The 27,856-nt window shown below is 36.3% G+C and overlaps 1 protein-coding gene across 5 annotated transcripts in view; it reads right to left on the reverse strand.

Moving 5' to 3' along the window:
* Positions 1–4,042: 4,042 nt before the first annotated feature.
* Positions 4,043–27,856, reverse strand: part of PPP1R12A (protein phosphatase 1, regulatory subunit 12A) — a 73,144-nt gene continuing 49,330 nt past the window's right edge. For 2 of the 5 annotated variants that reach the window (XM_010007986.1, XM_010007985.1), the window contains 9 exons: positions 26,434–26,552; positions 25,659–25,724; positions 20,054–20,070; positions 18,749–18,890; positions 18,051–18,155; positions 17,092–17,139; positions 13,674–13,704; positions 12,566–12,616; positions 4,043–6,184 (listed from right to left, as the gene is read on the reverse strand). In XM_010007986.1, coding sequence (XP_010006288.1) covers positions 12,585–12,616; positions 13,674–13,704; positions 17,092–17,139; positions 18,051–18,155; positions 18,749–18,890; positions 20,054–20,070; positions 25,659–25,724; positions 26,434–26,552 — 560 coding nt within the window. In that variant the 3' untranslated portion in view covers positions 4,043–6,184; positions 12,566–12,584. The remainder of the gene's footprint in view (positions 6,185–12,565; positions 12,617–13,673; positions 13,705–17,091; positions 17,140–18,050; positions 18,156–18,748; positions 18,891–20,053; positions 20,071–25,658; positions 25,725–26,433; positions 26,553–27,856) is intronic. The other 3 variants (XM_010007984.1, XM_010007988.1, XM_010007987.1) reach the window with 2 other exon arrangements.

Consider the following 27,856-nt stretch of genomic DNA (forward strand, 5'->3'; position numbering starts at 1 on the left):
TGCAATTCTTCCCCTGTACACAGCACTGGGGAGGCCTCACCTCAAGTACTGTGTACAGTTCTGGGCCACTCACTTCAAGAAGGATATTGAGGCATTGGAGCAGGTCCAGAGGAGAGCAACAAGGCTGGTGAAAGATCTAGAGGGAAAGTCTTCTGAGGAGAGGCTGAGGGAGCTGGGGTTGTTTAGCCTGGAGAAGAGGAGACTCAGGGGAGACCTTCTTACTCTCTTCAACTACCTGAAGGGAAGCTGTAGTCAGGTGGGGGCTGGGCTCTTTTTCCAAGCAACTAGCAACAAGACAAGAGGGCATGGCCTGAAGCTGCTCCAGGGGAGGTTTAGGTTGGATATTAGGAAGTACTTCCTCACAGAAAAGGTGATGGGACATTGGAATGGACTGACTAGGGAAGTGGTGGAGGCACCGTCCCTGGATGTGTTCAAGGAAAGGCTGGATGTGGCACTTAGTGCCATGGTCTGGCTGATGTGGTGGTGGTGGTCATAGGCTGGACTTGATGATCTTAAAGGTCTTTTCCAGCCTTGGTGATTCTGTGATCCTGTGAAAGAATTTGGTGTGATTTGCTGCTTTTCATGCAGCTAACAACAGAGAGGTGGCAACAGCTGGAGAGTCACGCCCATGATATCAGCAGTTGATGTAAATGTGGATTTTTGTTTTTAAACACACTCTTTCATTAAATATTCTGTCTGAGCAGTGACTAGATTGTATATATACCTGTGCATTTTGTGTAAATGTGTGTTTTGTACCAGCTGATGTAATGAAGGTGTTATGCTCTATTCTTTGGAAGGCTTGGGGTGCAGGTCTGTCCACAGAGAGCAGTAGCTTTATTTTAGCTGGCATGTAGCAACTCCCTCAGACTAGGCCTGTTCTTTTTTGAGGTAGAGATCTATCATTAAAACAGGGGTATATTGTAGGCACAAATGAGGGTGATGGGGCTATGTTCTGTTTTATTTTGGGGGGAGAGGAGCAGACAAGGGGAGATGCAGCAGTCAGCCATGCCAAGGATCTCACCAGAGGTGGTGTGGGCAGATGGGATGCACAGGACAGTGAGACCTGCAGCAGCTTCTCCCTGCACTGGTTTGCTGCAAGAGGAATTCAGCCCAGTGAGTCTCTGCTGAATGGACTCTGTAGTGGAATAAGTGGAGGGCAGAAAGATGGTAATGAGGAAATAAACAGGTTCTTCTCACTCGCTACCCTCTGTGTTTTTTTTTCTTCAGTAAACAAAGAAAAAAGACCACACTGTAAGATTAATTGTGCTGTATTGGCTAACTGCTTCTGCTGAGCTTTAATAGGTTTGCAAATCAGACATGCAGAACCTAAGGAAGAAGGGTGAAATAATTAAGAGTTGGAATGTGGGGCTTTTGTCCCTGCTGTAATTATCCCTGGGCCAGATCAGAAACATTAGACATCCAACAGGTGATGTTTTCAGAGGAAAAAATGAACAGTTCCTCCTTTCTCTAAAGGCTGCATACTTTTCCTATCTAATCAGGAATACAAAATGGGGAGGTGCTGACACAAGCAAGAGTAGCCGATGACTTCATCAGTGTGGGAGCAGCTCTCCCTTTAAAGTGTGAGCAAATTACTTTGGGTTTGGGAGGTTTTGTGTTTATTTTCAACTCTGCTTTCTGTGCAGAAACCTGCAGTTACCTTTAGAACTGTTGTAGCCTTACTTCATCTATGCTGAGGCAGAGCACCATTATACTTGCTACTACTGTCTAATAAACCCCAACTGCTGCTCTTGCAATCAAAACAAATGTAAAGCAAACAACTCTAGTCACCAGCATTTCTTACCCTTGTTATTAGTGGCTTTGACCTAAGAACTCGAGGAAGTTGAATCACCATAGCTAAACATGAACATTGTGTACCTAACCATGAACAGCAAAAACTTCTTCAGAAAAATGTGAGCAGTTTATTCTGTCCCTCAACAGATTGGGTATTCCTGAGTGGGGAAAAATCCCTGTAATTTTAGAGGTGACCAGCACAGCTGTTAACAAAGCAGGTGGGAAAGCAACAATGCAGTTACAATTGTTTCACCTTCTTTAAAAATAGGCTTAACAAAAAAAAAAAAAAAAGAAAAAAAGAAAAAAAAAGTCTATAATGAGCAGGTCTCACTGTCCTGTGCATCCCATCTGCCCACACCACCTCTGGTGAGATCCTTGGCATGGCTGACTGCTGCATCTCCCCTTGTCTGCTCCTCTCCCCCCAAAATAAAACTTCTTAAGCTTCTGCCACAAGACCACAAGCAACCCAAGGGAGGCAAAAAAGGGCGTGCATTCCTTTCCAGAGGAGCTGGTGTGCTACACAGAGGTAAAGATGCCCATAAAGGAAACTCTGAAGGGCCCATCTATGAAGAGTCAAGCCATTTCCACTCAGATCAAGTAAGAGTCAGTGTAACAATTCTTTTCATCACTGAAGCTTCATTTAACAAGTAATTAATACCTCTTCTGAGCAGTATACAAGCCAGCAGCAAGGCACAATTCATCCTATGGCTAACTTCAGACTGTTTTTCTCACTGCAGGAGTTTGGATGTGATGAGGCCCTAACTCTGATTTCAAACTGATGTTGTTCTGATGTGTCCCCTACCTTGCTCCATGCAAACAGTTCATTTTCTGTCATGGCGTTGCCTTTCCATGTCTGGCACTGTGGCATACTTCCTTCATGCCACCTGCTTTTCTTCGTGTAGACTTCCTGTCTACCATCCCTGGGATATTTTTGGCATTATGTGGTGCCCTCACTCTTGACTATAACCACACAGTTAAGTCAACTAGCAGGCGTAGGAGCCCTCTCATACAGAGCCCACTTCTGTGCAATAGAGGTTAAGGAAATAATTTCTCCCTTGATGCACATCTCCTAATGCAGGTACAATTTATAAAAAAAGAAATGAGAGAAGTCTGTGACAACACATTTGCACTTAGAAGACCATTAACAGACAGCTAGACTGGCCAGGAACACTGAACAGGTAAGATTCATACCCACGGCTTTAATGTTCATCTGAGCACAAGCCAATCTAGCATGGAAGGCATTTATAAAGGAGAGAAACACTCAGACTCGTATTTTGCATTTGCTGCTGAGCACACAAATGCACCAACCTAGCGAGTATATTAGAACTCTTCCTTTTGGAATCTGGCAAGGAAATAGCAAAGGTATCTGTAGTAGGAACCGGGAAATTCCAGAGGGAATTGTTTATGATGAAAGAGAGGAGGTGGGGAAAAAAATTAAGCTCCAGAGTATTTTTTTTTCTAGGTAATTTAAGCCAGTTTGGAGCTTTTGGAGCGATGAAGTCAGGCAGTCCTTCCAAAGGCACGTTGCCCCTACCCTCCCTGCACGCTGCTGCACTGGCCATGGCTGGGGCTGGTTCTGGGCATGGCCTGTGCCTCTGAGCAATCCAGCACCAGGTACTTCCATGCATCTACGTGCATGTGATGCGAATTACGGGAGTTAAAGGTTCCTTTCCACACTGTGACCAGTCCCATGAAGATCTAAGTTGCTGATGTGAATTATTGTTTAAGCCATCAGTTGCTTAAGGAAGCTTGCCAGAGTCAGCAGCCAGCAATAATATACTTCGCATATGCAAACTATTTCCTAAATAATGAAATAGTTCTCCACTACCCATATCCTCTCTGTGGTAGCTGGATTTTCTAGGGATGTGTCTGATGAACACATGATCAGTACAACATGAAGGTGCGACGAGTTTAGCAATTGCTTTGTGAGATTCAGTTATTATCACGTAAGAAATGGTTCTCAGATTCTGCACACAGACAGGTTTATGTAAAATATATAAACATTTGTCCAAGTTGTTACAGATTGCATAAATATGGCATTTTTACTGTTGCATTTACAGATGTGCATGTACAATGATGTGCAAATAATCACAATTTGATTACAATCTTTGAAAGGTACTTGAACTTTGCATCCAAGTAACGCAATGAATGAAAAATGCCCACCAAAGAATTTAAATAGCAAACTTATAACATGGTTTAAATTAATAACAAATTTCAATGTCTTCTCAGTAAAACTTGCACACATTTAAAATAGTTTGTATTCATTTTATTTGTATATGTCAAAATACATTTTTTTTTTCCAAAATAGTGGGTTTTGCAACTAGTTTCATGCAGATACAAGGTCTGCTCGGTACTACCAATAAAATCAATATAGCACAGTAGCCATTCATTTTTTAGATATAAAGAATAAATAACCTAAATATAAAACACTAAAATATTAGAAACACGTATTTAATCATTCACAGGCACCCAAACTTTACCAAATATAATCCAGAGTATGCCTAACTGTCTTGTAACAGAACTCAATACGTTGCAGCCATTCAATTCTTTATTTTATGTTAGCATAAGACAATGGAAGTCCCTATGGTTCAGATCCACCTCTCATACAGATCAATTACAATAAGATATCTCAAACTATCTGTGTACCTTTAAAATCAAGAATCCTGAGCTTGGTAGTGAGAGCATAACCTTACATCTTCAAAAAACCAATCAACAGAGAGGACATCATGTCTTCCTTACCAAAACATATCCTGCCCCCATAAAACTAACCCCCGCCCCCAAGTAGGCAGTAGAACACAATGACCTTTTTAAATGAAGGGGTACAAATTCACATTTAATATAGTATACAATATAATCAATAATACAATAGCTACTACAAGCTTTACAATGTACAATTTGTTTTGATGGCTGATCTGTTCAGTGGTTTTAGGCAATAAACTATGTGCCAGTAGGATGTTGTATTTTGAATGGTTTAGTGAAAATATAAAAGCTGTTTCTAACAAAAGCGATCTTCACTTAAGTACTTTTTTGTTTTTAAAGGCCACTGAAATGTATAAAATGGTCTGACATGATGGTGTTATCAAATTGGATGCCTTCTCACATGGCAACAACAGTGCATATAAACATTAATGTGAGTGTAATGGGTTATGCTTTTCAAATGATTTTAGTACATTACTTTGGCTAGCACAACAGTTTTGGACAGCACTCAGATAAATACAGGTATGTGAAATGTAGTGAAGCAGTTATATTTATGCAATTTTTTATAATGGTGAACACTATCAAATGAAAAAAAAGGGAGGAAAAGATAATAAAGTATTTTATATAGTTTAGACCTTTTGTAAAGATAGGGCTCCATACAATGTACAATGTCTAAATTCTTTATACCATAAAAATTAATGAACTTTGTTAAACACACTATTCTGGAGTAGCCTAATTTGCATTAACAGACATTTGCAATAGGGAAATATATTCAAGCATGCCACGTGGTGGTCTGAAAAATCAAACCAGTACACATTTATATATACAGCATCACTCAGTACCTGCTCAAATGAATGTGACGATTACAGGATCTAACATCTTTCACTACAAACTTTTTTTTTTTTTTAAAGTGACCAATAAAGGCATAAAACAGGACTCTTAAAATATTTCTAGTTTCAACTGACTTTTAAAGCATTTTGTATAGGAAATAAATGCATATTGCACAAACAGTGAAAGCAAATGTTCCACCAAACATCTCTGTTTCAGGTGGTTGGACAATACAACTCTAGGTAGCTACACAAATATGTAATTTAAAAGGGTGTGTGGTCTCTGCAAATGGTAAAGCTGTGAAAACACTGTACAAGAAAATCTGGTACATGAATAATTAGAAGGGAAAAAAAAAATCCAAACTTAAGATTTAAAGAAAAACTGAGTACAGAAAAAAAACCTGGGAATTGTGGCACAACAAAAACATTATTGAGTAACTGTCTTCTGTGAGAGCTGAAAGCTTTTGTTGATGTAAAAGTGTTTATGTACAACTAAGGCTTACTGGTTAAATATCTGAGGCGTATCTGGCCTTGAACACTTTCCTTATTATGCTGTAGCTGTAAACAAGATTTCTCAGTCATTTTATCTTCTCAGCAGCTGCATTTTAACAGAAACAATGATCTTGATACAAAAAAACATACAGGTAAGAGGGCGTTTGGCAGGATATCTGAAAATGACAGTCTCCAAGGGATCTTCCCACACTTCCAGTGACTGCCATACTATGGTCCACTGGAGTTACTAGTGATGTGCAATACCGTTATTTGCTGCTGCAGTAAACCCTTTATTTGGAAAGTTTGCTTATAACTCTGATCAAGGCCCCATTTTCATCTTTTAGCCTCTGGTTGTCTGCCTTCAGGTCTGGTAGCATCTATGAAAAATGAAACACAATCGTTATTTGCTATTATACCTCAAGTAAAAGCAGCAAGACCAGACAAGCTCTGGGGATAAAAATCTTTATTCAGCTTAAGCACCTCGGCAGTTCTACCCCCTCACATTAGCAGCTGAGGAAAATCTCACCTTTTAGCATGGTACAGCAGTTAAGAGTTACAGATTAGGAGTTTCCATTTGCTTGGACTAGGTGCACTAAAACTCTGGTGCAGATGACAAAGCCTCTAACAAAAGCATTTATTGTAGTGTGAGGAAAGTAAATGCTTCAAATTTAAGTGCAAAACACACAAAGAAAAGTTAATTACCAACAATTTAAAGAGGCTTGTCTATGCTGCGATTGTGCAGTTTCAAAAAACATGCTGTGGCTAAGCATATCTACCACTGTGCTCTTGGATGATTTCATCCCCATCAGATACAGTGTGATTCAGCCAGTTAGCTCATAGCATTAACCTCCCAACCACTTCCAAACTCATATTGAAGCACAGAGCCTATAATTTGAGATCATATCCCTGAATAGCATGGTTCACCCAAGATCAGATCATTGAGAGAGATCACTGAAACACCAGGCTGCATACCCAGGCATACAAGTTAGGAGATGGCAAATTAAGGTTGCCACAAGAGATAGGTGACACACAAGCACAAAAGCTGGAAGGCAGAAGCCAAATGAGGTGAGATTTGGACAGGATCAGACAGGAAAAGAGGACAAGTCAGTGCACAGAGGTTTCTACTGGGAGAATATAACTTGTCAGAGAAACCAGGAGTTATCTCAGCAGTTCTCCATATCTACATTCACACACTGATAACAAACCATCTGTAATACTCATGGCTAAATTACTTGTATGGTTTCTAGCAGCAGGTTTACACAGGAGGGAACAGCCTATTCCAGCAAAGTGGTTATTCAGTAACCATGGGTGTAAGTGCATGCAAGAGGTCTAAGTCCAGCTAGTGACCTATGTAACAACTGCTACATAGTATTTAATGATGAAAATTCCTTGCCACTAGTTTTGTTTTCCTTTTATTCAAGCAAAATTATACTTTCAACCTCATTATATGGGATTGAAGTGGAACATAAAGAACTGAGAAGGTGAAAAAATGCAGAGTTAATTAACCGTGCATTACACTAGAGGCCTCATTTACCCATTTCCTCCAAAGGATTCCTGTCCAGTCAGTTCACCAAACAGCAGACCCTCTCAGAGTAAAACACTGTGGTGCACTGAAGATGATTGAGGTTATAGGATCTCTAGTTTATTTCCCTGCCAATACCAGAGCATGTGAAGGTAGCAGTTCTTAAGAAGATCAAATGTGGCCTCCACAGTAAGTAAAAATCATTCTGCTAACCTCTGCACCACGGTGGAGCTCAGGGCAAGCCACCTACACTGATCTCTTTGCAGAGTCAGAGAGAAGCTTCCACTACAGTCAAGTAAGAGCTGTGCTCTGAACAGAAAGTGCTGTAAAATGCTGATTACTTTCAAATCCCATGTCAAAGTGCTTAAAATTTGGCAACACAAGCAAAAATTTTGCAATTTTCAATTATTATCTGTGTTAAGTTTGTAAAAAACAACTACTGCTGTCGGAGATACATGTGCTAGGGGTCATACTTAGGTAACAGGCGCGTGTAATGTGCCCTTGTGCACACACCTGTAATACCAGGATAAACCCAGGGTTGTTCTATGACACGTATCTGCAAACAATGAAACAGCCATTTGCTCAGGCAAAGCAACCAACACCTTCCCTTTCTGCTTTTCATTCTGTTAGGGACTTCATATGAAAGATTCTGGGTGAAATCATAACAGACTTCATCTAGCCATGCACGAGGAAGCAAGGGAGTCTGATTTAGCTCTTGTTAATTGAGTAACTCAACAAGTGTTGCCATGTATACCTTCCAATGAAACCTCAAAGTAATTCCAAGAACATCATAGTCCTCTTTTAACTCACTGACTAGGGACCTGCAGCCAATAATGCTTAATTAGATAGAGGCAGACCCACAGATTGGTATATTTTGTGGTGAATTACTTTAACAAAAAGGCTGCTGTTAGAGCTGGAACATAATCCAGTACCATTCTATGTCTGCAAATCTCTGTAGATAGAGTCTAATCCTGATTAAACTAATAGGTAGAATAGGTATGAAGAAAGTATTTTCTCTTTTGTTGTGAGTCTGCTCAGAGTAAGGGAAGACTGTTAGGGGAAAAGCAGTTACGAGTAACAGGAGATTGATCAGGAAGGACAAGTTCAAGTAACCTAAACACTTGTGCTTATCATCTATACTAATCCCTACATACTTTAAACCTAGTCAGACATTTGTACAATTTTCTTGAAGCAGCACATTTCTGTGGTACTCAACTTCTCATGAGGTGACACCATACACTTCTAATGTGCTGAGGCACTGCAGTGTAGTTGGTAAAATTACATTTACATACTGTACCTAACACTTTCAATTCCAATTTGCTTCTCACTAAAATAGTAGAGAATCCTCCTGTTATTAAATTCTTGAATAGGATTACAGAAGTACTATTTTTCTTGTCAGTATTATATGACTAGTGACTTTACAGTGCTGTCACTGAGCAAATAATTGTTCAATAATCACCTGACATATGTGGAGTAAACTGAGATCTGTACACTAATAATAATGTCTGTTTGCTGGAGGATTCAACAATTTTTATATACAAAACAGCTTTGTAAATCAAGATTACAAAAACGCTTGAGAACTGTTAAGGTACCAGTTCAGATTACTCAGGCACACTGCTATGGTTAAACTACCATCATAATGTCAAGTCTCCCTGCTGTGTTTCCACTGCTTTTCTTTTTCTCACCCAGACCCTCAGGCTCCACAATGATTTGTTGTATAGAACGTCCCCTACAAGAAGGAATACTGTATAGTTTTTCTGGGGGTTAACACCCTGAGCTGGCTTACCATAGTTAAAGGAATGCCAGTGCTAGCAAAAAAAGAGTGTATGGACGTGTGGCTGTGGACAGCAGTCATGAGATTAGCTCAGCTGTGCTGAAAAACCACATTGTTAGCTGAAGCTGATGTAAGATGGGCTGCCCTAAATGGAAAGCTCTCCCTCCTCATGCAGCAGTACAGTGTGCTCCTGCTGCTCTCTGCGTGTTAGTACAGTCATTCAACAACGCCGGGTGAGATGGAGCAAGTAATATAACAAATAAAGGGATTTGTTTTCAGCCAGGTCAGCGAGCTGACTTGACTCAGTCAGCAAGGGTTAAAACAAGGGAACAACTGTGAAAGGCAGGGCCTGGACCAGGAACAACCTTTCTATCTGCATCCTATTGTTAGACTGACTCCAGGAAGACAGAAGACAAAGGACTAACCTTCTCTTTATTTCATGCTTCTTAGTGGGGAAAACCTGTGTTCGGACTCTGAGCAGAATGAAAAAACGTATGTTCATTGCCTTGTTTCTCTGTGAGGAGGGCAGGCAAGGGGAAGCAACTGAGCAAGTGTCACTGTGCAGAAGGAAATGTTGGTTTTTCCACTTACAGATCTTATAAGCTTGGTGAAACCTCTACCTTACACAGCTGTTATATAAAAGGAGGAATAAAGGCATATAGATTTGGTGTGGAATGAAACAAAATTTTGCTCCTCACAGAAGTTTTGACCCTTCAGTGGGTTTCTGAAACAGCCCTGCAATACCAGAAATTACAATAAAATGCCATTTTTTTCCAAGATGAAACTCAAACGTTTTCATACCTTTAAAAGAAGCGGACTGAACCAGATGACCTAGTATGAACCAATCTGACACACTAGGCATGATTTCTGTATCTGTGTTTTATACAGTCCTTGTATGAAAGGATTCCAGTCCATGACTGGGAGGTCTACATAGATAGCAATGTAAATCAATAAACTTAAATCAGGGCTAAAACTGGATATTTTAAGTTTTTTAGATAAAAATAAGGATTGGCAAGAGCCATAAGGGAAGTTAATAAGTAAAAATATTAATTGACTTGAAACTCTGATACATTTTTGAAAGGAAAGACTTTGTTTGGTCCCCTCTAAACACTACAACACACAAATGCAAGAAACAAAATTCATAATGCAACTGTTCAGGAATGCATAGTATAGAAATCACTTCTCAAACAATCTTTACTTGAGACTTGATTTGTATAAATTCTATTCACTTCAATTATACTGCAGAAAGAAAACTCAATTCTTAGTTTCAATTTGCTAGAAAACTAGAGGTAATTCTATCTATTTGAGCATTTACTTAAACATCAGAACAAGGGAGTGACCTCAGTGTATCCTAATTTGAACCCAAATCCCTTTGATTGTTGCCAAGGTTTTAACATGTGAAAGGTCTCCTGGATTACTGCCATTTTATCCTTCAGTAGGAGAGGACAAGCTTGTCGGCTAGTAAGGACAATGCCACACCATACCAACACATCTGCAACACCTATGGCTGGCACACCGGACACCATGCTTTAGCCACACTTCCACAACCAAGCAGCAGTAAGTCAGTTTCTGACACACAAGTGTTAAAAGTAAAATTCTACCCAAGCACAAACTGAATGTCAACACCTGCCTGGCTACACAAAGGAGAAGGAAGAAATTACAAGTCCATAGAGCGCAGTTGCCTACAGGACCCTGACAGCTTGGCAACCACTCGGGTCAAGGCCCTATTCTCAGTCACCAGCCGTTCATTTATGTGCCTCAAAGACTGAATCTGCTTTATTTGTTGCAGGTTCTGCAGGAATCAAAGAAACAGGAATGAAAATGAGAAAAAAACAAACACGTATATTGTGTTTAAAAAGAACTAGAGATGAGCAGAATTGAAAGAAAACTTAGAAAAGAGAGTCCTGTTTATAGTAGATAAGTCACTGTGAAAGGAAAGTGTCAAACAAGTGGCACATTCTTGAAAAGCAATCTAAAAACCAGCAGTGATTAGTCACAGCATTCCAAAACAGTTCAGGATACATTAACAATGAGAGCTATTCCTGGAATTCTTTTCTTAACATCTTGATTGCACAAGCTAAATCTCCTATTCAAAAGTCTGTAAATAACAACACATTTAACATATACTTTTACACAGCAGTGCAACAAATGCTAGGAAGAGTATTTAATCTTTCATTAAAAACTTTCATATATTGCTTATTGAAAGTAAGCTTTTTAAAAGAGACAGTATATTTGCATTCTCTGTTTTTCTCAGAAGCCCAGCCATCCCTAACAGGAATTTACAGGCTGATGATAGAAGCTCACATCCTGTCTTCCACTCTTAAGACACAATTATTTTCCTATACCAGTTTGCTGCCTATGTATTTGTTTCACTTCTAAAGACCTCCCAATAAACCACAGACATTGTGTTCTCCCTTACAGCAAACTATCTTGGCCTGAACCCAAGGGACATCTGTCTGTCCACTTCAATTATTTTAACAAAACTTCATGCATGTATTTTAATGAAAAGTATTTGGAAGTTAATGCCATTTCCAAGCACCAGAGGGAGCTCAAAAATGAGCCTAAAAGGAAACTTTTTATTAATGAATGACAAATATCAAAGGTGAAAACAGTGGTATTTCTTTAAAATTTTGGAGTGTAAAAATTTTTTCTATTTCATCATGTGCAATTAGTTTTGTAGTCATACTTCAATTCTATTCATGTGATTGGCCCTGTCCAGTATTATATCCAAGGACATAATACAAAACAACCTGCCAAATTTCTCACCCTTATGAATCATATCAGAGGACTTAACATTTATAAACAAGGAAATGAGAAAAGTCACACCATGACTGGTTAAAAAAAACCCCAGAAATGTATTTAAAAATGTGGGATTCGGTTTATATGTAGTTGAGAAAATCATAAATCAGCGCATGTGGTAAATGATACTTGTCAACATCTGAAATCTATCCACTGCTTTTTGTTGACTGAGAACTCATTATTATTCACTGTACACAAATGGAAAGTTTTTATTTTTATATTGGTCACATGCTCTCTACTACCTAATTTAAAGAGCATGAGAGAAAGTCTGAAGCAACATTTTATGCTTAAATATTTATGGAATGATATGCTATCATTTTTAAGTTAACAAAATACAGAGTATGACATCAAAACACAGACTGGAATTCCACCTTGACGAGATGATGATATCTTTTGCTCCAGATATCTCTAAATGTTTCCTCTTAGCCAATACTTTATAGAAGCCTAAGTCTCAGTGCCTTCTTAGAAGTCCTACATGTACGACTACTCGTGGGCATAACTGGTTTGCTACAAGCTGTATGATATGAGTTATTTTGAAATGAAGCAGTAACTTAGTTATTTCTAATGAAATTATAGAGAACAGTAATACTGCCAGTCTACATGTAGCCCTGACATAGTCATACACTTTGCTATTAACAATTTAATGTGTTACAGTTTACTTACTTTCAGTTCCTCTTCCATTTCAGATATCCTTCTTTCTAGAGCTCTTCTTTCCTAAATCAAAAGATGTGTGTTAACACTTAACGATACCATTTAAAAAAAAAAAATTGCTTTTAAATACTGTGGTAACAGTGAAATACTTCCGAGTTTCAAAGATGATACAACCAAAAGCATAGTGTGGACAGGAAACTTGTGATGGCAGTGATACATAGAAATTCTGTCAACATGGAATCTTAATATCTGAAGAGGAAGATAATAGAAATTTATATCAAGTCCTACAAAACATAACCCCTTCCTTTACACAAATTTAGACAGGTGGTACATACCATTTGTTTGGATATATTTTTCATGAGCTAGGCTTAATATACAAGAAATGCAGAAAATTATCAGAAACAAACAAGAATATTAAAAGAAACAAGCACCAAAGCATAAGCTTTTGGAGACAAGCAAATGTAGCTGACACATCTATCTCAGCTCAGTGGGATCTGTCCACACTATAACCTGCAACATAGTGTAGACACACCCATATTTACATTAAAGGAGTTAAGCTGAGTACCACAGAAATCTAGCTATCTAAGACCACCAGCTTATTATATAAAAGTTTACTGAGTATTTTCTGCATTTCTAGTATATTTTTCCTTTTTTCTTTTTTTTTTTTCTTTTTACCTGAGAAGCAGGAGAAATCATCCTTTGTAGAGAATTTCAGGTTGTTTTGATTATACTGATTACAGTAACCAAGTTAGCTTAGCGAAAATTAGCTTAAGGTTTTTCTATACTGTGCTGCAGTCTGCAGTGCAGACACACTATTGGATTTCTAAATGACATTATTTTGCTTAAACGTAATTTTCAACACATCTGGCAGATGAACATATAATGCAATAGACTTCAGGGGTTTATAGCTTGCTTGCTTGCTTTCCTGTGTCAGACAATGCAGTGTGTCTCATTTAAAAGCAGCTGCGGTTATCAGTACTCTACATTCAGATTTTTCCAAAGTGTGAAAGGCAAAAGCAACAGATTATTGCAGGGTGGACATATGCATCTGCATACAACAGTGCTAGGCAAACAGCGAGCAGCATTGACTGAGGTGTGTAAAACTTTGGTTAGATCATACCGCCCAGTAGATACTGACTCTTGCCGGTCACCTTTCAGATATAAATCATTTGAATTCAGTTTAATCAGAGTGCAGTTATACCCCAACACTTTCCCATTTTAGCAAACAACTTTAAAGGTTTATCAAAGTAATAGATTACTGCAGTTGTTAGTACTTAATGTACTCATGAACTCCTTCGAGTTAGGACTTTTCCCATTAAATGATACGAACTGATAGTAATGGGCATAGAAAGTTAACTGTAGTAAGCAAGTGATGAACAAAAAACCCACATCATGCTACACAGAATTGCATCAGTTACCTACTAGCTATGTAGAATAACATTTATTATCAGAATTCTTGTATTAAGCAATATTTGACAATTCCTGCGATTATCTGTTAGTCTTTTTGATGAGTTTGCTTAACTAGCATGTTGAGCTTGTCTAGGAATAACTGCTAGCAACAAAAGCCCATCAAATAAAAACCTCATTTCACTAACTTTGCATACCCCACATCATATAAAAGAAACATTTAAATGGACTAGCCTAGATATAAGATGCTTTGTAAAAACATATTGTTCTGATTACATGAAGCTATGTTTCTTTTTTCCTGAACTGCTTACTCTTCTAGGAACTCCCTTGAGGAGTACTAACAAAGTAACACACTGCAGTTTCACTGGGAAGATGTGCCAATACTGATTAGTCCCTGAACTCAAAGAAAGGTTTTGAAATCTAAAATTTTATTACGTACTTCAACAACACTATAAGGTATGCCAAGGAACATTTGTAACTCTTAAAATGAAAAAAACCCATCCTAGTCTCTCAGCTTATAAAATAGAATACCTCATTTGTATTTATCAAAGCAACTAAGAACCACAGGCTTGGTGCAGTGAGACCGAGGTACAGCTATATACACAGGTGAAAAACTGACTCTGGAGTTAAAAATTTATTCAGAAGTAAATTCAGATGCATATGACTATACATATTTGAATATTCAGCAATAGCAAAAAATATACGTCTCTGTAAACCAAATTCCCAGATGATGCAGCCTAAAATATGGGGGGGAACTGCTTCAAGGTAACTACAATTCCCAACTCTGATCCAGATTGAAACCTGGCAATTTGAGTTTTATTATGAGATCATTTGAAATTTTGCAAAGGTCTTCTAGCATACTTTTCAGAGTACAGATCATTAATGAAACCCTTATTTTTGCCTATGTATTGCTAGGAATTGCATCTGTAATCCAACTGTACCCCCACCCCCATGGAAATAGACCCTTTCAGGTAAACCACTCTCAAATAAATACTACTGACAATGCATCACCAAATCATGTAATGAAAACCCACTTCTGAATGCTGAGTTAAAACAAAAATCAAAGCCATTACTCTCTAAATTTTATTGCTGTGCAATTCTAGGTTTAGTAAATGTTCCTATCTTCTTTACTGAAAGGGTATGTTTCAGCTTGGAAATATCATAGTTCAAAGATGACTCAGCGTTTTCTCTACCAACCTTTAATTTCTTCCCATTTATTCTCACCACTTTACTTTTCCCCTCCTCTTTTTTCTATGTAATTTATATATACAACTTAAGTTTCATATTTTGGTTTACTGAAGTCATCCACCTAGAGAAGTATACTTAGAAAAGCTCTAAAATTTGTTTCTACTTCTTACATTTATATTCTTACATTATACATTAAAAAGGTGTCTTTAAAATAACTACTAAATTCTGAATTTTTTGATTGATGACCGAATTTATGAGTAGCAGCTAACAATCCTGCTTCTATCACTTTCAAAGTGAAATTTAACTCCAGATTTTAAAGACATTGTGGAAAATACAAAAGCAAATACATTCCTGTTTTAAATTCTTGTCTGAAAATAAGTTTATAATTATAAAATACAAGGAACGTCTCATAAATCTTGTGTAAATCATGTTTCACCCATACACCATTATCACTAACTTTATTTTTTTTATCTGTTAGTTTTAATACCAATATATTTAGGAAAAGCAACATTTCTGAAAACGTTTTGCTGTTGACTAAATGTCTTTACAAAAAAAAAAAAAAAAAAAAAAAAAAAGAGCTAGGATTTCTAATACAGCCAACTGTTTTAATGCAATGGCCCATTTTGGGAAATAGCAAAGCAGGAATTTAAAATAAAAATACTGTCTAGCTATGCAGTACTGAGTGGTCTGCAGTATGGAACCTATAAAGTAATGGATGCAGCTAAATTTATGAAGTAATTAAACGTCCGCTTGTGTGGTCATGACAGCAAGTAAGAAACCAATTAAAGCTGCTGATGAAACTTTTCTACTGATGAGATCACTGTCTATGGCAGGATGCCAAAAAATCAAGGAGAAATAGGTGCTAAAATGCTGCTGCAATTATATGGAGATATTATTAAGATAAAGATAATTGAGCTTCAGAAGTGCCTGAGAGCTTTTCCGTATCTCCATGCACTTCTGTAACATCAACCAAGTGCTTGTTTATACACTAGACACGTTTGTAGAACCAAAAATTGTTTTCTAAACCTCAAATACTGAAAGCAAACATAAAGTGCTAGTGAATGTGAAGTTACCAGGGATAAATAAATGTATACCATATCACTTATTACTGTCAAAGACCACTTAGTTTTCTTTCAGTTTAAGTGTCTAGTCTCCAGGACCAAGGGAAGAGAAAGGAACATGTGGCCAGGGTCATGATGGAAGCCAGGACCACAACAAAACCAATGTAGTTTGCTTCACAGCTTTTATAAGGAATGACTTTAAACTAGTATGAAACTACAGACTAAAATTATCATGTGTCCAACCTCTGAAATACTTCCTGTAGTCTATCTCATGTATTTATTACATTATTTAGGGTTGTCTCGGACCCTGATGCCCATTCCCAATCTGCTTACTTGTTCTTCCCCAGTTTCATACTCCCTCTGGAAAAAGTTGCAGTACAAGCAAAGAGACAGATTATGATTAATTGTATATCATTAGCAGGTTTTAGGTCTCATGTCTGCAAGTTAGAAACAGCTACTTTATTACTAACAATACTTGGTAAACCAACACACGCCTCTGGAAAGCTCTGAGGAAATGAAAGTCTCTGAATGTTGAAAACGCATTAGAAAATGAGATGCTCTGAATCTGCTTAAGCTTCTGGAGTGCCAACATTGTTTTGGATGAGATGGAAAAAGCAGCAGATCCCTGTAGGCCACTGGGCTTTAGAACCTGGTTACCAGCAACCAACAGGCAACCTGAAGGCAATTCTTAACAGTAATTCCATCTCACAGTATCTCAAATTAATTGACACTTTGAAACCTAAAATCCCTAAATCTTCTAAAATATGCAAGTTATAAGAAAGGTTTCTGTTCCCATTAAAATATATCCAAGCCAGAGGTTGCAAAACAAACTAAAACAAAGCCTGAATTGGAGTACTTAAGAGATCTTTGGCAGAAACTCACCCTTTTCTCCATTTCCAAGAGTGATCTGTCAGCAAATCTTTCTTGTCTCTGAAACACAAGATTAGTAAAGACATTGGTACTTCTTCTCAAACAACATAAAACTGAGGAAAAACAATTCAACTGGATATTTTAGTATTCTGTCCAATGTATGCCCTCAAAAGCATTTTAAAGTGTGCTCAGGGAAGTAACACTGAAACAAAGAATGAAGAATAATGAACTAGATTTATCTGGCATTTCCTCCGTGACCATCCCTTCAAAATTTAATCACTACATAGCCTTTGGCAAGTAAGAGTAAAATGGTATTTCTATCTAAAGCATTACAAAACAAACATCTTTTGAATGTACTTCACTGATATTTATGGGATACACATGGAAGACAGTTAAGTACCTACACTGGTAAACTGTGGCAAATGTGATCTGAGAATAGGGAACATTCTTTTAGTTAATTAATTATTAAATTAATTTAACTTTTGTGTACATAAATGGTCTTACCGCATGCAGCGCTGTTATCTGACAGCAGTTACCTTTAACTGGAATGCACTATTTGCTCTTCAGTTCTAAGATAAAGCTATATAATGAGCCAGGAAGAACTGGCAGAGTATACCAATATGCCAGCAGGTTTATGATTTAATCAATCAATCCCAACTGACAGTTTGAATATATGCTTAAGAGCGTAGAAAGTGTTTATCCCTACCCTGCACTTAAGTTCCAGATACATGGTGGAAAGAACCACTACTACTTAAATAGGCAGGAGGCAGTCCCACACATTTTGTTCACAGCTGAAGACCAGAATCCTGTGTTCTTTTCTCTTTAGAAACAGAGAGGTACTCTTCTTCACTCCCATCTTTGGATAAGAAACAAAGCTGATGTCTATTAAATGGCAGCCCATAACGCAGGGTGCTTTTAGTTTGCCATCTACCTTGTCAGCTAAATACAGGCTTTTTTTGTTTTATACAAACCTGAGTGGTCTTCTCCAACTGTAGCTTAAGATCTGTAAGTTCCATGTTGGTATCATGTAACTGTGCTTTCAGTTTTTCATTTTCAGCTAGAATCTGTTCATAAAGCTAAGAGAAAATATTCATTTAAAGATAAATACCAAATAATAATTCAGTGAGATTAGCTGAAAAATTTAAAAACCTTAAGTGAGCTGTATGTAAAGTGAACAAATACATTAACAGTCTAATAAGGAAAAATAAACTCTAGATTTTAAAAATGTTTAGAATTAATAAGCAGTTTAAATAACTAAGTATGTCTAGAAACAAGCAACTTTGCATAAGGAGCACACAACTTACCTTACACATACTAAAACCATACTTGCCATTTTTTTTTCTTCAGACTGCACAGAAAACACCACATCAAACTTCTCAACAAACTCTATTTTAAAGCAAGATCTAAACAAATTTTTACATATGTAAGTAAGCTAGCAAACATAAAAAATAAAAGGCTTCACATATGTATATATAAAACAAATGTATCTTGACTGCTCTGGATTTCTCCCTAGCACTGAAAAGTGCAAAAGCCAGAAGTTGTTTTGTAATGTGCATTTTCCCACAGCAAGGTAGTTGCTCTTCTGCTCAGCAGAGTTGCTTTAAGCAGCATTTGTGATGCAATGTGAGATTATTTCCAAACAATTTATGAAGTTTACTGGATCAGATACCTTCTTAAAATCAGTGCTATCTTCTTTTTCTAGCCTACTGCAGTACGGTTTTCGATCTTCAAGGTAACTCTGTGACCCTGATCGCCCCTGCGCTGAATCATAAGGATCACCTGAAGACGTTCTGAGGGATCCTGTGTCATATCTGCAAAAGAGAAGTTATTTTCTTTGCCTTTGTGTTCAAACGTGAGTTTGCCTTTAGCCAGATGAAAAGAACCAAATACAATGATGCATTTTAGTCTAGCCACTGTCTTCTAATTTGATGCAAATTTAATTTTTACATTCCCATGGTACTTCAAGATTCTCTGTGTGAATTGTTTTCAAATAGCTCAGTTTGCCAAGCAAGTCACTGCACTGTATGCAAAGAAAACTTTTAAATTATTTAATTAATTTAAAGTATTTACAGGTCTGAAAAGACTTCATATTAGCACAGATAACACAATTCTTCCGTATTTATAATGGAGACCTATTTTTAACAAATTTATTATTTTAATTGAAGAGTTTTAAAAAAGTAATCTCTAAAATATTGGCCTAGATGAATTCTAGGTGAATTCAAGTTTGTTTAAAGAAATCAAGGAGATTTCAAAACTATTTGTTGTGAATTCAAGTATTTCAACAGAAGCAGTTTATTAAACAAATCTTCAGTATAGTCTTTATCCTACTAATTACTAAATTACAGCCAGTATTAATAAAGCTTCAAATAATTTCATGCTGTTCACTCTTCACTGATCACCTGCTATATTAGATCTACTTAACACATGTCCAGCATGGACAGAATGTACATTTCAGGAACTAATTCTAAAGGTCTAAACCCAACAACAATCTTATTTTTAATTATTTTTTTTACAACTGGTATTTCTGCTTTTCAGTGTTAACAAATCTTAAGTAAATCTGATTTTCCAAGGCTGCAGTACTTTTCTTGAGATTCCATAGAAAATTTTAAGTACAGTATTGTAGGAGAGGCAACAAGAACCTCTTGTCTTCATTGTAAAAGCTGACTTCATACTGAAAAATTTGTAGGGAATAGTACTGTATCCACTGTGTTTTACAAAATGCCCAGCCTGCCTTCAGCGCACTACAAATACAGAGTCAAAATACATCTCCCAGAATAAGGTATCCCACCCATATGTGGAAAAAAGTATCAGTACTGTAGCTTTACAACTATATTGTATATAAGTATCAATAATACCTTTTAAAGCTCAACCCAGTTTACTACTGAGGTTAAACTGAATTTGTACATAAAGAATTTAAGAATATGTGAACAAAAAGTGTAATGATTTTAAATTCATTTGCTTAAATTGCACATACCTTGAAAGGCTATCAGTCTGAGGTGGAGAGGGGTAAAAAGAAAGAAAAAGAACAGATCAGGTCAATAATTTCATTAAATACATAACAATCTGTGAACAAGTATAGCTAAACAGTTATGCACACTCTATCCAACAGTATATATTATCTGAACATTGTCAAGCTTCAATTTTGTTATGCCTGGAACAGAAGGAAATATGTGGTAGAATGTGCTTGCCAAAATATGATTTACAAGGATGTTAACAATACACACTAGAAGTTCGGACTGTCCTAAACATTGGAGTCATTTCAGCAGTCTGTACATTCTGCCATTTGCCTGCCTGTTTTCAAAGACATCAGAGATGTGTTCTTTGAATTCCCTGTTCCTTCTTCTCTAACATTAGCAATAATGTCCTGAAAGGTCAACATAATAATGACTTCAGCTCAAAATAATAATATGAACTAAGCGACAAGATCATTGTTTCAACATAGCTCTATGTAAAACAAGCTCCTATACCAGCAACATAAGAAAGTACTTATTATTATACTTAATTTAAATTACATAATTTAATGTTTTATATTACTTGCATTCATTCATTCCAGGTGAATCCACAGGCATCAAGTTCACTCACTACACTTCACAAGCAAAATTTAATTAGAAGTGATGACTTAAGAGTTAGGGAGTGCCCTCCAAGCATTACATTAGTTGTCCAAATATTTTTCCCCTCTGGGTGGTCAATACAAGTTTGTCATTTATGCCAATTATAAGAAACCTGAGTGAAGACAGTTTGGTCAAGAAACTCTACTTATGTATCATCATCTGGACATCCTCCAACCTTATTCACCTAGTAGCAGCTGAAGCCTTCCCCATGGGTGGGATTTTTTGGGAGGTGGAGTGGTTTGTTTGATTTACTTTTTTTTATGAGTGTGTTTTTCAACTTGCATAGATGAAAACAGCATTCTCCACAAGGCACTCAATATCCTCCCCATTGACATCTTGAAGCGTATTTACTACACATCGGATTTCAAAAGTACCTGCTGCAGCCTAACCACTCCTAATAAAACACTTCCTTTTTCTAAGAATATGAAGAATGCTGAGAACGCAAACAATTTTGTAGAAAATGTCACGGTTAGGTGACACACACCTATACATGATAGTTTTTAAGCTACTGACCACAAGAAGATTAACTTCCACCTAAGTATGAGACTTATCTCGCATTATCGTATGTTTAAGTAAGATCAGTGTGGGATTACAGAATTCCACCATGTAATCAATGACCTACAAAAATCCCCTTTCCACTGCTTCCTTCTCACCTCAACAAAACAGAGGAAGCTTTGTCTGTAAAGACTTTAGGTTTTCTCTTTTTACCTTGAAGGAATGTTTTAAGTAGAAAAATGCTAAGCTGGTTTTTTAACCTTTACATACAATGTAGGACAGGCACTACAAGGAAGTAAACTGTTTCTGCATTATTTCTTAACAAATACACTTTCTAAAGGCTGATTTTTTTGCTTTGCTTCTAGTGGACTCCCCATGGTGCCGTGGGAATGTGAAAACCTCCCAGTTCTGCATTCGCCTGCTGCACTATAACTTTCCAAACAGAAAGACAAGTTATTAAATCACATGCAGACCATCTCAAAAACAAAATTTTCCAGTTACAACAAATGAATTGGTGAGCTAAAAGAGCACTAATTACTACAGGCAGGAAAACACAGATGCAGCCCATTCCCATTCTCCTGGCTGAGGCTGCAAACCTGAGAAGCTGGACAAGAATTCTGCAAATCTCCAGAAAACTACATCTGTGGTTTCTGTGCCCTGAAAGCTGTGAAGCCTTGCTCCTGCTGCTCCAGCATCCTCCAGCCTCCACACCTCAGTGAAACAGCAGTACATACCCAAGCACGTCTGTTCTTGTTTACCTCACTTTTCACAAAACATGTTTAGGGTAGTTTGTTTTTTTGTTTAGCACAGTCTTCTTTCTTTATTTTCCCCTTCTATTTCTTTCAGTTCAGCTCAGTCATGATTTTTTAACATTTGACAAAAAAACTGTGAAAAGGTGTAAACCTACAAACTTTGCATAAAACTTGAGGAGAAATTACACCAGCACACATAATCCCATAGGAGATGAACGTTCTTTGTACAGCCACAGAAATGAGCAGCTATGGTTACACTGGCTACTCAAGCAGTAACAAAAAAGTAAGACATATGTATCCTCATCTATATAACCTGAAATAACATTTGCTTCTACTCCTATGCCATCAGTTTTTACAGACCGTAAGTCTGCCCCAAACAAAAATGTGTATTTGAAAATGTACATTAAGACTCTAGACAGGTACGCTACGTTTTAGTGAGGTTAGGATAATTACTGGTAGTGGAAATAAAATACCAATCTGTCATGGTTTAAGGCTGGGATGGCCATGGGATCCTAACTCGGGTAGAATTTTCTGTATTGTTATAAATAAGTGTTTCTGTGAAATTGTGACAGCAGTGAAACTGAGAAACAAAACTTCAGTACAGCATTTAATCAACAGTATGAATGCTTGTTTCTCATGTTTACTCACACAAAATTTGAAGACCTAATGATATTTATTATCTTTATATTGCTAGCTTTCACCTTTCAGAAGTCATGTATCTGATGTATGGCAAAATAAATTTCAGTCCATTTTAATATAACCTAACCACATGTGTACTACCTCTTCAATTTCTTATTTTTTTAAAACAATACCTCATACTGAAAACCAGGCTCCATGGCAACAGTTTTTAACTCATAATTTCTCAATTGCCAAAGCGATCTTTTATCTGCTTTAACTGCTATCCTGTAACTCAGTTCTAAGACTGTCCTTGCAGGGTCACCAATTCCCTTTAAGTACCTGAGCATTTTTTGTGTGTGAACTGAAGACATTCTCTGTTCTTAACATTAAAAAGCCTGAACAAAATTTCCTTAGAACAACCTCCAACTGTCCAAGTGCTTAGCGAAGTCTGACTTCTCTTTATTAGCTCTCCTTTATGGACAAATGATCAGCTATGAAGTCACAACACGTTTCTGAAGAGCAAGAAAGCACAAACTGAAACCTTACAAGACAGTTTTTTCAAAGACCTCTATGTTTTTCTGGTTTCTTTAAGATTTCAGGCTAGATATTATTTTGCCTAAGGTCCTTTAATCTTCTTTGTAGCAGATACCCATGTGCAAGGCTTGTTCTTGACCTACTCTCTTTAGTTTAAAATCTTGAGTTACCACCAAAGGCCTTGGACAGTGTACAGTTGGTACAGTTTTTGGTTTACAGTTACCATCTTCTACCTGTGGCTTGTAGCTTCACCCAGCAAAAAAACCCAATACCTGTATCAAATAAGGGAGAAACAGCATTTACAAAATTCCTGTCTTCTGACTAGCAGTACATCAAATAATCAGCACAACTGAAAAAATGTAACTATTTTTTGAATGTCTTTCCTTATAATTCTAATTTATTAATCTCTCCTTTTCCTAGAACTAAAAAGTATTTACAAACAAATGATGAATGTCTACAATAAAACATGCAAGATTTGTCAAAAGGAAGAGATTTAGCAACTGCAAAAAGGAAAGTGAAATTACTTTAGGTGTTTAAAAAACGAAGTTATGCTTTTGCAATGGATTTGTGAGCAAATTGCCTACTAGAACGTTCAAGATCTATTTTATTGATATTTTTGTAAGGTGGCAAAACATTGCATTGTTAAATGTAATGTATTTAGTTCTCAGTTTATCATTGATAAATGGTCAATAGTTTGTCAAAGAGAGAAAGTTACTTGAAATCTACATAAAGTTTTAATTCTCTGATAAAACATTTTATGCTCGGAAAAAAATTTAATATGAAAACAATGAAATAATTATACATAAATTTTAAGATATCTCATAGTTAACAGGATTAAAATAATTACAAGGCTAGAACATCTGCAATTTTGATACTATACTGGAAATTCTCTACTAGGTTTGGCAAAATTATAAAAGAAAACTTAAAAACACATTAAATACTTATTGCGATTTAACTCACTTTCTCTCTGTTTTCATATTTTCTGCAGCTCATGTGACAGATTAAAATAATTACAAGGATTAAAATAAAATTAAAATAATTACAAGGCTAGAACATCTGCAATTTTGATACTATACTGGAAATTCTCTACTAGGTTTGGCAAAATTATAAAAGAAAACTTAAAAACACATTAAATACTTATTGCGATTTAACTCACTTTCTCTCTGTTTTCATATTTTCTGCAGCTCATGTGACAGAAGAGCTTGCAGCAACAAAGCCAAATCGATTTATGTATCTAGGTCACAGTGAACTTGGTTCACACACTCTATTTATTTCAGAGCTCCTCATAATCTCAAATCTGGTATTACACTGATTTGCAGAGAAACCAAATTACCAAAGCCTTTTGCAGAAAGTATACAGGCTAGGAGGATGCCTTGACTCCTAAGTTAAGCCGTGATTAGGCAGTCAAATCCACATCTCTACCATCCCACTCCAACACACTCACCCTTTTCATTACAGATCACATTTATGATTTGGGGCCTGATTTACCACTATTTCACCGTAGTTTTGTATGAGCCTAACTCAATCAGAAGAACCACATGCACACTCTACCAAAATTAATTTCTACAGAATAGAATACGGAGTAATTACAGATCTAAGCATAATGATATGTACTAGTGGGAGGAAAAGAAACAGGACTATGCCCTTATGTTAACATGATACAGAAATAAATAATACAACAAACCAAGATGGCACAGACTAATCTCTTAACTAAAGTATTTAAGGAATGTGTAATGGAAACTTTTACAAAAAGGAGAGAAACATCACTTGAGTTTTATTCCTCAGTAATGAGCCCAATTCTGTAGTGTGTTACTTCAGGGTTTAGGTGAAAAGAAATACATTCTGCTATGCCATTTAATAATACAGCTTAAGTCACTACTTCCCTTTTAACCCCTCTTCATTTCACTGTCACACACCATTCAGTTAATTAGGACTTCTCCCATCAAATCAAGCTTATTATACTGTTTTCCACTGACTTTTTAACAAGACTAATAACACTGAATTCGTATGTTCAAAAATCCATTTTCTTCAATAGAAAAATCAGGAACATTGTCCTTTTCATCTTGCATTTAAGAGTTTAGCATCACAACTTTAATCATATTAACTTCTCATATTATTTGATAAAGACATTATTGATAGGACTGGACTTAATTTTCAAAGGTTTTAATTAGTATGCATAAGTCACTGTCCATCTTTTATCTGAAACTAACAGAGCAGATGGGCCAAAGATTTTTTTTCAAGTATAAACTGAAAGCTCTCTCCAGTAACTTGCTGCAACATATCCCTAACCTACGTGTCAGAATTTTTACCTGCATTTTAGGGCTGCTAATTCTACATCATTGGAATGGAAGATAAAACCATCAGCTTTAGTAATTGTTAATAAGTTAAAAAATGCTATTAAAGCCTGCAAAGGAACTGGCACAATACTATAGCCATAAATTATAAATCAGAAAGCATTCATAAGAACTCTTACCAAATGTACTCTTCTACCTCAATCCAACTGCAGAAATATTACAATCAAAATCCATCTGTTAGAAAGTTATTACATTAATTATCTTTTTAAAATTACCTGAGTTTCTTTCTTATTTGTTCCTTCTTCTGAATCGGACTGGTGCTCCTGATCATTTTCATCACTCTGGTGAAAGAAACGGGAGAGGAAAAATAATTAAGCTCTTGAAAGTTTACTGAGATTTTAAGGCATTCTAGACTTTTAATATGAAAATCTAAGAGCAGCAGAATTCTAACTAAGTTGTGTAGACAATTCATGGTGTGTATGATGAAAATTCTCAAACAAGTACATGTTTTCAGTACCAGACGAAGAAGAAAAGAACTCTGCATTTGGTACATGAAAATCCTGCTTTTACAAAAGTACACACTGATTCTGTGACAAAGAAAGGGGAAAGGGAACAGGCTTAAACATCAAGTATAACCCTTCTAATCTGATAGCAGTTCTTTCAGTTGTAAGCACATGGCTACTTGTAACGTGCCAAATAATCAGTCTCATTCTTACAGCTTTGCGATGCATGCTGTAAGAATAGAAAATAATATTCCCATGATTATTTTTTCCATAGATTATGCCTAGTTATTATTAAGTTATAGATATTACAGTATTCTAGATTTCTTTTTAGCAACATAACGTTAACTTAATTTTGATTATGCTCCTAAAAGCCTCAAAACAAAGAATGCATAACTTGAACAAGCATCAGTTTTTCCAGAACAATTCCACAACAATTAGTTATATGCTGTACTACTCTAAACTATTCTCTATTTTAAGAATACATTATATAAATTCCATATTACTACAAGGTGAGCTTTTAAATGACCAGTAGCAGTCATTTACTTACATCTTGAGTCCAAAAAGAAACTCCCGTAGATCGTCGTTTTTCTCTCGGTCGCCGCCTTTCCCTTATAGACTTAGGCTGTGACTTATCTTCTTCCTTCTCTTCCTCTTTTTTGCCCCCTTCTGTTAATAACAACTTTCTTATTCATTTAAATAGGACACAATAGAATAATTTTCTGAAAACTTTCTGAAATAATGATTAGTCTTCACAATGCTTACAAGTAATTTTTTTACCTGAAATACAATTGCTAAAGGGCTTCTTACCACATACAGGGTTTGCTGTAATACACATTCCTCAGAACACAGCTCTAAACCACTGTAAATACAGTTCTAATTCTCAATGAGCAACTACAAAATACTAATTCCATAAAACCAAAATGTTTCAATGTAATAGAAATACACTAAAATTTTGACTTAAGAGTTTTCAAAACTGTCATGGAATAGTTCAAACATCTGTCAGTGTATGCACAGAAGTACAAAATGAGAGAAGATAATTCTTCATCAAACAGTATTTTTTGCTTACATCAAGAGTTTGTTACAAAAACACCCAACTTTTAAAAGTCATCACAGCCCTCTAATCTATTATTAGTATTACAGTATATTGCAGTATTAATCTGTTATAGATTAATACTATAGTATAGATTGCCTTTTTCTTTAGAAAAAATGCAATTACAATTCAAAACCAAAAGAATACCTCAGGATTGTGTTTGTTCCACTGTATGTTTACAAGTAATATCTAAAAAAGATACAAATAATTAAACAAACCTGCCCAATCTGAAGTTATTTACCTATTATAATGCAGTGTACCTATCTATTATCATTCAGTCCGCTGTTCTTTTTTTAAAGAAACCACAGATTTGAGTTCAAATAGAAACATCACTAATAACTTCACCATCAGTAGTCTTCAGAGGTAAACATTTTAGTGTGAAACAAGAATTAAACAGAAAAGAAGGAAATACAAATATTCACGATGAACATATACCTTTCACAATTAACTAAATTGTGATTTCACCTCTAGGCTTTCAGACAGCAATGTATTTCTCCTCCTAAGTAATAATTTGAAAAAATACTACTGTAGTTAATATTTTCCCATGAAAATCTTTTCCACAGAACAGTCTAGAAAGATTTTCTTAGAGTAACTGCACTGAAGAATTTTAATCCAAATTTCAGTTCATGTTAGGACAGAGGGAAAAAATTCAGAACACATATCCCTGAAGTTTAGCCCAAATAACTTCAGAAAATACCAGTCTAGGGAACGTGGCCATACTGCTATATAGCTTATGGAGATTTGATCAGAGGATCATTTAATCTGATCCTCTGTATAAAAAAATTATCAATTTCAATCAGTAATCTTATTCAAGTTACTGATCAGAAGCCTGAATTCAAGTAACCCAAGCCAGCTGTACCATTCCTCCAACAGAAAACAG

This window comes from Chaetura pelagica, unplaced genomic scaffold (assembly GCF_000747805.2).
Source record: "Chaetura pelagica isolate M959 unplaced genomic scaffold, ChaPel_1.0 scaffold50, whole genome shotgun sequence".
In the NCBI taxonomy this organism is placed as follows: Eukaryota; Metazoa; Chordata; class Aves; order Apodiformes; family Apodidae; genus Chaetura; species Chaetura pelagica.